Genomic DNA, 14,083 nt, shown 5'->3' with positions numbered 1-14,083 from the left:
CTTTTATTTTTAATGTTAAAAGTATAATTTTTAATCAGATATATGAAACTTTTTTAGAAGTGGAACTTGATCCTCACAGAACATGGTGTCCTAGAGTGAATTGTGAAACTGTATGTCTTGTGAAATCATCAGATACTAATCAAGGAATTCCTGTTCACTGTCCCAATGTAAGTATTTTATTCTACAGGTAATATTATATATTAATATAATTTTTATGTGTTTCTCTACTGATGCTATAATAACAAATACACAAAGTCAGATAAAAACAATTACAGTGGAACCTTGCTTAATGAGCACCTCGCATAACGAGCAAATCAAATTTTTAAAAGATGACTCGCTTAACAAGCGAAGTTTTGTATAACAAGTGACGAGGAGAGGGGAAGTCTCAGATTGTGTGCATGCTCCATCATGCTATTATCTATGATTATTTTTTGTTTTCTGCAAATCGAATTCTCATTCCAGGTTTTTTCATTTCATGCTAGAAAAAAAGATGATGATGATTCATGCTCCTTAACAATGTATATTGTATAATTTTCATTGAATAAACATTATACGTAAAACGTTNCATCATGCTATTATCTGTGATTATTTTTTGTTTTCTGCAAATCGAATTCTCATTCCAGGTTGGTTCATTTCATGCTAGAAAAAAAGATGATGATGATTCATGCTCCTTAACAATGTATATTGTATAATTTTCATTGAATAAACATTATACGTAAAACGTTGTATTTACTCACGTATAAGATGATCATTCATATAGGATGAGGTGGTGTGACTTTAATTAAAGATCAAAATAAAGAAAATTAGATTTGTTAATACAATTCTAATTTTATTTAGTTTAATCACAAATAAATTATCATCAGATTCACGTATTAAGGCAAACAACCATGTTTTCTTGACATTATCATTTTTTCTCTTCTCAGACTTGCCCTCCGAAGCTTAATTACAATTCTCATTTTTTTTCACTCTTACTCCACAAAGCATCATCCTCTGATCTGTCGAGTGAATTTAAAATGCAGTATTTTCTGAATGACTGCTATCAGCTTTTGAAGATTGCTTTTCCACGCACCTGATACCCAAGTAGTAAAACCAAAAGATTATAATGCACGTGACAGGAAAAAGTTTATTTTTAATGATACAGAATGTACAAATATTCATTAAAAATACCAATTTAACAAATATGAAATAACTACATTGCTATGTGACCAGCTATTTTCAGATCATCTCTTTAAAAGCGACATTCACCTTGACCTCGATAGCACTCTGCTATAATGGCAGCATGAACTATACAGGGTTCATGCTGGGTACAAGGATCTAGGTCAGTGGTTTTCAACCAGTAGTCTGTGGGCAGATTGGAACATATATGAAGGTCTGCAATAAATTTAAAACTTATTTTGAAGAGCATAAGTGATTTTATGTGTAAAATTACATAGACAATCACAAATATAAATAAGTTATTTAAAAGAAAGGTACTGTACTGTACATAACTTCAATTTGTGCAGTTTCTTAAATCTGCTGTTGTTCATTGTACTTCAAAGTCAAGACTTCACTTGTTTTTAAGCACTGGAATTACTGTATTAAGCTTACAAAAATTAGAATATATTTCATGTTTCATTATATATTTTCATGGCCTAAAATATAACAATTATTATTATTATTTTTTTAAATTTCAAAACAAATTACATAATTAGAGAATGAAAACAATCACAAAGAAGTGCTTGAGGTATATATTAAAAATAGAATTACAGCAAAATTTTAATTTTACTATACACTTAACACTGCCTCGCTTAATGCTGATTTGATATAATGCTGTCTGCTTGAAACCTAAAAAGAAGCTCAAAATTTACACTGATTTAAATTATTGCGGCATTTCATTGATTCGTATATAATATGATTATTTGTGAACACAAACCAATCAGCAAAAGGTGTACTTTCTTTAAATCTATGTTTGTTTGGTGCAATTTTGGAAAAAATATAACATCATGGATGCCATAGGCAATACTGGCTTCGCTTGGCAAGAATTAACCGATAATTGCACGAACGAAGTATGGAAAAAGTTATCGCTAAAGATATCCAAGAATTCTCAATGAGAAGAGCCTATTGCTGTATCATTAGGTTGATTAAATTGTCAACCTAATTGATACTAGGAGATGTAGATGAGCAGGATATTGAGTACTAGGAGATTTAGACGAGCAGGATATTGAGGAGTTACAGTAGGTTTCTGGTGAGAGCCTTACCAATGACAACCTTCAAGAACTGGCAGAACAAGGAATTCATGTAGCACTGGAAAACAGAGATTCTGAAAATGAAGAACCCCAAAAACTTCTCTATAGATTTCCTTAGTAAAAGTTTGGTAACAATAACCAAAATTGTTGATCAAATTGTAGTGAATGATCTAGATTTTGAAAGGAGTGCAAAAGCAAAATGAGGTATTTTGAATGCAATCTTCTGCTACTGACATTTGCTTAAAGAAAGAAGAAAGTGAGAAATGAGACTTCACAACTTTATTGCAAAAAAACAAGAATTTCAGAAAAGTTAGGACCTTTGTCACAAAAAATGAAATATTAATATAGAAAAAAATGAACTAAGTAATATATTATTATACATTTTTGCGTGCATGTGTTTGTGTTATTTAACATATATTATTATACAAATTAATATAAAAATGACATAAAATTAAAGTAAAATTTTTTTGATTTTCAGTCACGTGTTCCTCTATCCCTATTTACTCTATGTTAAAATTACCTCGTTTAATGGTGTTTCGTTTAGCGCTTTGTAGTCTAAGAACGCATCCCCCATGTTAAGAGGGTCTTACTGTAATTCTATTTTTATTTATTAAGATAAAAAATAAGTTGAATAAGGAATCAAAAAGTTTACAAAAAAGACTTTGAAAGACATGTGCATTCTTTCTTTCTAATAACTGCTATTAGTTCAATTAAATGTTTAACATAGTCTACAGTTTACAGCAGATTGTTATTGACTGTTTATAGTTTTTCTGTTACAAATTAGTTTTGCTGGCTATTTGCAATAATTATTGAATGACGATAAACCTATGTTATGGGACAATAAAGTTGGAATGCCTTGATGTGTTTCTTGGTTTCCTTCACAAGATATTTATATAGTGCTGCAACTATGTCATTATGACTAACATATTGGAGAAATAAAGCTAAAAGGTACTTTTCAGTAATTCTCTTTTGGACTCCACTTACTTTTCCTGTTATTGTGCTGCAACCATTGCTGTTCTGCCTGACAATGTAGACCCCATAAATATGAAATAGAAATAATTGCATCTGCAACATATCCTGCATCAAAATGTTCTAATGGTACAAAAACTAGAAATTCTATGTGAATAATTTTTGTATGATTCTCAAAGAACTTGACAGCTAATGACAGTTGCTCGATTCCACCAGTATCCATTGTTTCATCAGATACAATTCAAAAATAAATCTTTAAGACAACACTTTGCAAGTTCTACAAGATAATATAATAATCTTGCTTCCAGCAGTTAATTTTGTGTTCTGTAACTCTTGTGTTGCATTTTATGATCAATTTTCCAAATAAACTGTAGTCTGACTCCATTCTAAACTTTAGAAATTTATCAAAGATGGCTTCTTTTTTGTTAATGCTCCTCTTAAAGGCAAATCAAACCAGCACAAAACAACAGAGGTGAGAGTATAAATTTCATGTAAACCTGGTTCTTTATATTTTTACATGCTCATTATATGACTGGAGGGTTGGCACCTCTTTGATGCCCTGTCAGGAATGACACCACTGGGTCCCGATTGACCCTGAAGCTGCAATGGTGGTTAGTTTAGAAAGTTGGTCACGCGAGCGGATTTGGGATGGAGACCATGAGGTAACAAGTGGGAAGGGACGCATGCAGAGACTAGGTTACTTAACAATCATTTATTATTAAAAGAAATTATATAATTATATACTTTTTATACATGTTGTATCGTTAACAAGTTTGAATCAAGTAAAATGCATCTAAATATGCCCGGGGTCATGAGAGAGAGAGAGAGAGTTCACATGAAGTTCGCATGGCAATAAATACCTTTTGTAGAGGATGTTCCCAGAGTGATGATCTTGGATTAGGTTTCGTTGTGGTTAGGTTGTAACAGTCTTGTTTAGGATCATCGGTAAGGGTTTTGAATCTCTGATAGTTCCTTTGTAAAGGTGCAATGGTAGGCGATGTCCAAGGGCGAGTAGGTGAGATGTCCAGTCAAGTAGGATCATGCACTGACACAATTAAAAGTTGGAGAAATTTTGTGATGACGATACTCCTGGAGGAATGGGTGACAACTGACTCTTCAGCTGACAACTTTGATATCAGTCCAATATCGCCTGGCTAAGAGGTCGGCAGATCACGGGAATATGTCACTTCTGTCGTCAGGAAAGTGTAAGTGGAGATTTTCTCAGGTAGCTGAGGACAACAATTGTTGAGCAAGTATGGCATCATCAACGGTTAATTTTTGTTAAAGTTCGGATTCTCACAATTACAAAAACTTCAATACTTTCAATGCTATCTTTCATTACTTTTAAAAAGTTACCTGACTTTTCAATGGCTTCTTGCTACCATTTGGATACCATAATGTGCTTTAGCCTATTTTGTGAAGTACAGTAGAGTGTCGATTATCTGAAAGTCAGTCATCCGAAATGTCAATCATCCGAAAGAATTCCAGTCAGCAAATTTAAATTTTCGCCAGTGCTGTGGTGCTGCAATCTTTGGCTATGTCTTGGGCTACTCAAATATTTTACGTTTTTGATACTAAATTAACTTCTGAAATATAATTCATTATTGTTTTTATATTTTTCAATATATTTATTTTGTTTGTACAAAATAAAAAAATAATTTTTAACGAAACAATAGTCTTCGTTAGGCTTAACATCGATGAAAATTCAACGCAAAGTGACACGCAATGGAGAAAAATGTCAAGATGGGATATATTAATATATTTTTTTGTACATAATTGGTTATCTGAAACATTGATATTCCGAATGACCCCAGTCCCCAATTGATTCGGATAATCGATGCTCTACTGTATTTTGTTTGTGAATGGATGGGTAACAAATTCTCCACAATAACTATTGTGACTTACACAAAGCCTGAACAAAGCACAATGTTTACAGAGTACTTTTTGTTTTTTTAATAATGTAGGCAAGGATATGTTTAAAGTCATTCTAAATGGACATTTATCCCTCACATTTTTTAAAATCATAGTCCTTTTTTAGGATGTCTAGGATTTGTTAATATATGTAGTCTGACTCTATTAGTTAGCATTTCATGTGTATAAAATATCAACTAATTGCCAGCTTGTCTGATGCTGTGAAGTCAAACCTGAGCATGATTCTTCATTTTCCTTCTTAACTGTATTTGGACAACATATTCCATTATTGACAGAATTTAAGACTGCTGGATTCTTTTTGTTACAATGAACTCAATACTATATATTATTCTTGCACATCAAAACAAAATAAAAATTCTGCCACTTACAAATAATTTATATTAAACTAATGTTGCCAGATATTTTCAATTGTCAATAACCAGACATTTTTCAATAATGTGCCAAACATTGTCAAAAGTTTATTGAACAAACTCAGATCTTGTAGTCACATATATTCGGTATTAAATTAACTGATTTTTTTCCACTTTGCAGTAAACTTAATTTAAACTACAGTAATACCTTGACTTATGCTACCCTGACTTACGCGATTTTCAAATCTTGTCAATTCGTCTTTTGTTTGAGTGCCACGCAACTCTTGATTACTCACTCCTCCCACACTATTGTTCAGCTTATATGTTCGGATGTGTCGCGCGGAATCGACACATAGCTACAATTTATTTTGTGTTATTTATTTCTGTGTTTGTTATATCTACGGAGACTCAAGAGACTCTATGTGGTGATTTTTTGTAACCGTGAACGAATCAAATGATGAGATAAGATTAATGAGAACATTTATTAGCTTACATACATCCGACTTGGATTTTCCACAAATTGCGAAATTATACCCCGACTTATGCGGTTATCGCTCGGTCCCACCTATCGCGTAAGTTCAGGGTATTACTGTACATCAAAATTTAAAACGAATTCTCAATTTCCATCCCTTTCCATTCAAAGGTAATATGTAAAAAAATAAATAAAAGGCAGTATTTTATTTATTTAAATTTACTATATTGTATTTATTAACACAGCTTCAGACAAGCAGGCAATTAGTTGGTATTTTATGCACATGAAATGCTAACTAATAGTCAGACTACATATATATGTATAAATTTAAATGATAGAATTATACCTAAATATTAAAACTAAATACTGTTTTAAGTTTTCAGTTGAAATTAATACTGTCATACTGAAAAAAACAAATCATAAAAGCAGATTTTGGGAGGCACTTTTTTTAACTCTGCTGTGAAGTAATTGAAATTTGTGTAGTTGTAAGCTTCTTGCCTTTAATAAATATAATTATTTCAGTAGCCAATTGGAGATATATGAGGCTTATGAAATTGTAATGGAATAAAGGAAATCAATCACATTCAAAGAAAAAAAAACCCACAAAATAAAGTCAGTCTCTTTTGTTATTTTTTTTTTAATGTGATCTCAATTATCTTGACTCCATTACAGTTTGATATGCCTTATATATTTCTACCAATTGGTTATTGAGATAATAATTTAATGAAATTTAAATCCTTGTCTAAATCTTAGGAGAAACTGCTGCCTGCTATGGGTGCCTATGGTATATATTGAATATATATACAGTAGAGCGTCGATTTTCCAAATCAATTGGGGACTGGGGTTGTCCGGATAACTGATTTACGTACGAAAAAATAGTTTAACGTATCCGATGTCGAAATTTTTCTCCGTTGCGTGTCGCTTCGCGTTGAATTTTCGTCGATGTTAAGCCTAACAAAGACTATTGTATCGTTAAAAATTATTTTTTTATTTTGTACAAACAAAATAAATATATTGAAAAATATAAAAATAATAAAAAATTATACTTCAGATGTTAATTTAGTATCAAAAACGTAAAATATTTGAGTAGCCCAAGACATAGCCAAAGATTGAAGCGCCACAGCACTGGCGAAAATTTAAATTTGCTGACTGGAATTCTTTCGGATGATTGACTTTCGGAAAATCGACGCTCTACTGTATTTTTTAAAATAAAAATTTTTTTATATAATAAAAAAATAATTTAAATCATTTAATTCATCATTACAAACTAAAAATTACTTTTATTTCAGTGTAGCCTAACATTTTGTTCTTACTGTAAAGAATATTGGCATGCAACCAAAACTTGTGAAGATATAAAAAAAGAAAAGAAAGAGAAAGAAGAGTAAGTTAATTTTATTTTAATTTATTTCAAATATATTAATAGCCATCTGGCTATTAATATATTTGAAATAATATGCAGTAAGATATAGCTTCAAATCCAGTCTGTTCTTATGCTTTTTTGTGACCACTTTCAAGATTAGGGCATTATTGCTCATCTCTTGTAATGTTGCTGAACATTGTAGGTCATACATGATGTAATAGGTAAAGTTGAACTTGGTTATATAGCTCATAATGTACCAATTTTAATTATTATATATTGGTATTTATTTATGTAATACAAAAACAGTAATATACAAGGTATAATACAGGACCATTTGTCAAAGTATAATACTTACAATTTGACCATATGTCTAAAATTGTAATTCTGTACAGATTGTGAAGTTGTCTTGCTAGTCATGGTAGCATTGAAGTCAGTCTTTGGCCAGTTTTAATAAATAATTAATGTGGATTTATTTCTATTGCATATTGTCATTTTTTTGTTTTTGCATGAATTCTCATGTTCCATTGCTGCTGATTTGTTGGTGTCAAAGTCAGTAACATTGGAGTAATGATATTTTTCACTATTGTTTGCAATTTTTATAAACTTTTAAGATTAGTACTTCAAAAATGCATCCAAAATTTAATAATAAGTCTAGCAATAGAGATAAATGCAAGAAATGTTGTCTATTACCATGAAAACTAAACTTGGCAGAATAAAACAGTTTTACAAGTTTGAAAAACCTGATACTATACTATGCAGTAGCAAGCAGGTAAATGAACATAATTATATTAAGCACACTGAAGGATTAGACACTAACAGCAAGTGGTTATTGTTATTCTGTGTAAAATTGTACTTTATAAGTTAGTTTTAGACCTAAGACAAAACCTCAGGAATATAACCTATTTGTAAATAGATACATATACATATACACATATGCAATAGTACAAGCAGCATTTAATATATTATTTTAAACTTAGGATCAATTCAGAAAATATCAGTAGTATTGATCTTTTAATAAGTATTTAAATACTTTAGCTTATTAGTGATGTCATATGCAGGAGAAGTCTCTTCTGCATATGACATCACTGCTTTTTCAGTAATGAAGTATAATGAAGTAAAAATACTTTTGGTGTTTTTGAATCTTCTTTCTTTTCTTCTTGATTCATTTTATTACTTTTAATGATACTAATTTATGTAATCAGTACATTCACATTATACTAATTTATGCAGTTTTATTTTCAGTTTTATGTCCAGCGATGATGATGAATCTTTCATTAAACGCTGTCCTAAATGTCATATACCTATTGAAAGAGATGAAGGGTGTGCCCAGATGATGTGCAAGCATTGTAAACATGTATTTTGTTGGTACTGTCTTGCTTCTTTGGATGTAAGTTATTTATCATCTTAATTAACAAAATTTATTTTAGGAAGAGGAATTTAATAATAATTAATTCATTAGGATGACTTTTTGTTGAGACATTATGATAAAGGACCATGTAAAAATAAATTAGGACATTCCAGAGCTTCAGTAGCTTGGCATAGAACTCAGGTAAATTTAAAATTGTGAAATATATTATCATCGTTTATTATTATTATTTTATTTATTTATTTTTTGATAAAAATTTCAATATTGATTTTGTATAGGTTGTTGGAATATTTGCCGGTTTTNTTTGAGCGCCACGCAACTCTTGATTACTCACTCCCCCCACACTATTGTTCTCGACACAGGAATCGACACATAGCTACAATTTATTTTGTGTTATTTATTTCTGTGTTTGTTATATCTACGGAGACTCAAGAGACTCTATGTGGTGATTTTTTGTAACCGTGAACGAATCAAATGATGAGATAAGATTAATGAGAACATTTATTAGCTTACATACATCCGACTTGGATTTTACACAAATTGCGAAATTATACCCCGACTTACGCGGTTATCGCTCGGTCCCACCTATCGCGTAAGTTCGGGGTATTACTGTACATCAAAATTTAAAACGAATTCTCAATTTCCATCCTTTTCCATTCAAAGGTAATATGTAAAAAAATAAATAAAAGGCAGTATTTTATTTATTTATTTTTTGATAAAAATTTCAATATTGATTTTGTATAGGTTGTTGGAATATTTGCCGGTTTTGGATTACTTATGCTAGTGGCTGCTCCATTCTTGATCCTTGCTGCCCCATGTTTGTTTTGTTGCCGATGTAAGCAGTGTAGTATGTATGAAGAAGAACAGTCTGCTCGTTAAATTTTGAATGCAGTTCTACATACATATATAATATTCCATTTAATTTACATTCTAAATTGTCAAATTAACAAGAATCTGGATGGAACCATATAAATTTGGTTTTCATTTTCCACTATAAAGCCACAGCTAGTATGATCTAAGTTACAATTTATTGACTTGTAATTGTTGCTGGAATGTGTTATAACATTTCAGTTAAGTTTCTATTTGCTGACATACATACAATGTTAAAGTTTGTTATATATTAGGACATTTTGGGGATATAAAATAACTGCTAATAATTTTAAGATTTTTTTTTGTTTTTACCATTACCAATTAAGTGAAAGCAAATATCTGTCCAGCTTGCAGACATAAGTAAACTAAAAACTAGTTTTAAATGGCATGTATGAAGTTTAGATAATTGACAAGAAACAAATTTTTGTTTCTTCATCTCTAAATAGTTTTAATTCTAGTCATGATTAAAACCTTGCTTTATTTCTATAAAAAGATGCAAAAATGTTTGCATAATTCTTTTAATGAAAGCTTATTATATTTCAGTATTTATGAGTGTGTAATACATTCAAGCAGAATATACTTTTTAAAAGAAACTATACTGACTGTAGAAATTACTTTATTTTGTATAAATATGAAGCAAGTCTCAAATAATGTTTCTTCTAGTCTGTACATAAAAAATAATAACTTGTTCAAAATAAACATATATGCTTTTTTCATATTTCATTTAATAGTATATTGTTCAAATTTTATGCCAAAACAATTAAAATAAAGTATTTGTTAATTTTATAAATAATTCAGCAGACTCTAACTAATTTTTGCTTTAAATCCAAAAGTAATAGTCAATATCAAACAATTATATACTTATGTTATATATATATTTTTTTTAACTTCATACAAAGAATATATTATTAACAGCCATAAACTGAATAAAATTTTAAAATTAAAAAGTAGCTTTTGAAATTACAAATTACAGCCATAATTAGATTGCCTCTCAGATGTACTACTATCAAATAATAACTATTATGTTACTTAATAGTTAATATTAATTTATAATAGTTAATATTTATTTATAATACCGTATTTACTCGCATATAGGACGAGGTGTGACTTTAAAGATCAAAATAAAGAAAATTAGATTTATTTCGTTTAATCACAAGTAAAATATCAAGTGAATGTAAATGTCCTGCAAAAATTACTGGCATTTTAAACTTTAAAAAGACATCTTGTAAAATCGACAACATAATTTGTTCATGTAAAGATGGACAATCGGGAACCTTTTTTTTTGCCAATTCTTAACAGTCAAATCCACTCTCCGTCAATTACACTTATCAGTTTCTCGGACTTTTGATTTTCGAATAATCATCTGTTTTCATATGGGAATGGATTAAAACTTATATCAGGCTCCCATGTGATTTTTGGAATTTCAATCTCGTGTGATTTTGAAAGCGCAATTCAAGAGCTTTGCTTTTCCTATTGCAGTGGCGTGCCGTCATTGGAAGCGGTGGAAGCGCCGCTTCCCTTGTATTTTCTAAAAAATAAATACATATTAATTTTAATTATATGAAAATAATCCCACAATATTTTATTATAGCTGCATTATGTATTTTATTACAAATTTCTATACTACATGTGAAAAAAAAAGATAAGATCACTATTGTATATTCGAATATTAGTGTCGGGGTGGAAGCGCTGTATCGTCAGCTTCCAAACAGCAAGATTTGCGCACGCGCTTTACAGAGCACCAACCTCACCCGGTTTGGCCGGTGGAAGCTACACACTTATAATGCTTCCAATTCTATCCAGGACCGATTCTGGGCTGTTAGCCGCCCTCGCCCGATTATGTGAATCACGAGTAGATTTATAACATAACCCAACCGATAAGAATTTACCGGTATGTTTTTATGATAGTTCTGTATAGTTGACAGAAGTTTTAAAAAATCCATTAAAATATTTGATGTATTTATTTTGCTTTTATTCCGCTCTCCCATCTTATATTGGACTACATGGACAAGTCTTTTCTTGTCCATGCAGTCACCAGGAGTCGACGACGACTTGATGGAACTTAACAACAACCCATCTTATATTACTTACGGATTTCAATGTTAAACCAGTGATGTTATGATTTCGTATGTCCCACTCTAAGGGGATGTAGGAAAAAAACGTGTACAATTCTTGTACATTGTTTAAAAATTAACTGTTACTTTGATAGCATCATTTACAAGTAAATTTAATGAATGAGAGAGATGCACGAGGTACAGAAAAAGCTCTAGAATTTATTTTTCTTAAATTTACGATTTATGTATCCGTTGTCATAAAAATTTCTTTCCACTTTTTCCCGAGACTACAAATATTCGAGTATAAAGTAACCGGTTCGACTTATTTCTACTTAAGAAGTAGTTAAATAATTAAGCGATTAGGGAACTAGGGACAAAATAAAACCTTGCTGAAAGAGTTGGAATATTACTTAAAAGCTTAACCGATCCAATCTCTAGCCGAGTACAGTGGGGACTGATTTCTTCGTAATATTAGACGTAATATAAACAAAAATTTTTCCAGTTCAATGAGAGTGACTGAAAAGTTGTAAATTTTTGAAATTTCTGTGGACACCTGGTCCTAAAAAGAATTAGTTAGAAAGCAAATGACGGACATTCTATTAAGTTTAACATATTTAGACTTTTACAGCTATGGCGAGAAACGTTTAAAATTTACAACTATATCGCGTCTTTTGAGATATGCTAGTGATGCGAGAAAAGAGCCATTTGACATTGATCGGTATGGCACCCTCGGGATTTGGCAGCCCGCGTGCATGCATGCATCGTACACCTAGCAGGACCGTCTCTGATTCCACTTGTAGGGAGCTATTTGACTAAGTGGTTAAGATTTAAAGAGTAAAGAATATTTTACGTTATTTTTATGTACTTTTCATTACAAAGCTATATTTAATTATAATTTTCTTTAAAAGTATATTCATACAATTGAAGAATGTTTTGTACCAGGTATGGATATCCACCACACATTTTATTTCACTGAGTAAGTTTTTATAATTTTATTTTTAATTTTAACCCTTATATCGTGGCTAGCGATTCAGAATGTAATTGCGATATTGAAAATGCATTTAGAGAAGTTTACGGTTTTTACTGGCTTATCGAATTAACGATACGAATGGACCCTAGACCATCACTGACGCGCAATTGACTGATTGCCCCTGGATGTCGGCTTCTTGCAGAAACACAGCTTCCCTATCATCAAATGTCACGGCACGCCACTGTTGGGGACATAAACAAAATCCTGACGAAAGAGCCAAAATTTTACTTAAGCAAAAGCTTAACCGAACCATCTTTAGCCGAGTACAGTGAAAACTGATTTCTTCGTATTATTAATGTAATAAAAACAGAAATTTTTCCAGTTCAATGAGAGTGACCGAAAAGTTGTAAATTTTGGTAATTTCCGAGGACATTTGGTCCTAAAACGAATTAGTTAGAAAACAAATGACTATTATGTTTAACATATTTAGACTTTTACAGCTATGGTGAAAAACGTTTAAAATATACAAGAACCCTGTCCCGTCTTTTGAGCTATACTAGTGATGCGAGAATAGAGGCATTTGACATTGACCGGTATGGCACCCTCGGGATTTGGCAGCCCGCGTGCATGCATGCACCACACACCTAGCAGGACCGTCTCTGATTCCACTTGTAGGGAGCTATTTGACTAAGTGGTTAAGATTTAAAGAGTAAAGAATATTTTATGTTATTTTTATGTACGTTTCATTACAAAGCTATATTTAATTATAATTTTCTTTATAAGTATATTCATACAATTGAAGAATGTTTTGTACCAGGTATGTATATCCACCACATATTTTATTTCACCAAGTAAGTTTTTATAATTTTATTTTTAATTTTAACCCTTATATCGTGGCTAGCGATTCGGAATGTAATTGCGATATTGAAAATGCATTTAGAGAAGTTTACGGTTTTTACTGGCTTATCGAATTAACGATACGAATGGACCCTAGACCATCACTGACGCGCAATTGACTGATTGCCCCTGGATGTCGGCTTCTTGCAGAAACACAGCTTCCCTATCATCAAATGTCACGGCACGCCACTGTTGGGGACATAAACAAAATCCTGACGAAAGAGCCAAAATTTTACTTAAGCAAAAGCTTAACCGAACCATCTTTAGCCAAGTACAGTGAAAACTGATTTCTTCGTATTATTAATGTAATAAAAACAGAAATTTTTCCAGTTCAATGAGAGTGACCGAAAAGTTGTAAATTTTGGTAATTTCCGAGGACATTTGGTCCTAAAACGAATTAGTTAGAAAACAAATGACTATTATGTTTAACATATTTAGACTTTTACAGCTATGGTGAAAAACGTTTAAAATATACAAGAACCCTGTCCCGTCTTTTGAGCTATACTAGTGATGCGAGAATAGAGGCATTTGACATTGACCGGTATGGCACCCTCGGGATTTGGCAGCCCGCGTGCATGCATGCACCACACACCTAGCAGGACCGTCTCTGATTCCACT

At 31.4% G+C, this 14,083-nt stretch overlaps 1 protein-coding gene across 1 annotated transcript in view; it reads left to right on the top strand.

The window, feature by feature from the left end:
- Window positions 1–10,262, top strand: part of LOC111631803 (probable E3 ubiquitin-protein ligase RNF144A-A) — a 44,114-nt gene extending 33,852 nt beyond the window's left edge. The window contains exons 3-7 of the mRNA XM_023376114.1: window positions 39–167; window positions 7,238–7,329; window positions 8,551–8,695; window positions 8,768–8,857; window positions 9,419–10,262. Of these exons, the coding sequence (XP_023231882.1) occupies window positions 39–167; window positions 7,238–7,329; window positions 8,551–8,695; window positions 8,768–8,857; window positions 9,419–9,553 (591 nt within the window). The 3' untranslated portion in view covers window positions 9,554–10,262. The remainder of the gene's footprint in view (window positions 1–38; window positions 168–7,237; window positions 7,330–8,550; window positions 8,696–8,767; window positions 8,858–9,418) is intronic.
- Window positions 10,263–14,083: the final 3,821 nt, after the last annotated feature.

The sequence above is a fragment of the Centruroides sculpturatus genome, unplaced genomic scaffold (genome assembly GCF_000671375.1).
Source record: "Centruroides sculpturatus isolate CEXI.00-Female unplaced genomic scaffold, Cexi_2.0 scaffold180, whole genome shotgun sequence".
Taxonomy (NCBI): Eukaryota; Metazoa; Arthropoda; class Arachnida; order Scorpiones; family Buthidae; genus Centruroides; species Centruroides sculpturatus.
The sequence above is the reverse complement of the archived record's forward strand: the minus strand, read 5'-3'. Positions and strand labels throughout refer to the sequence as shown.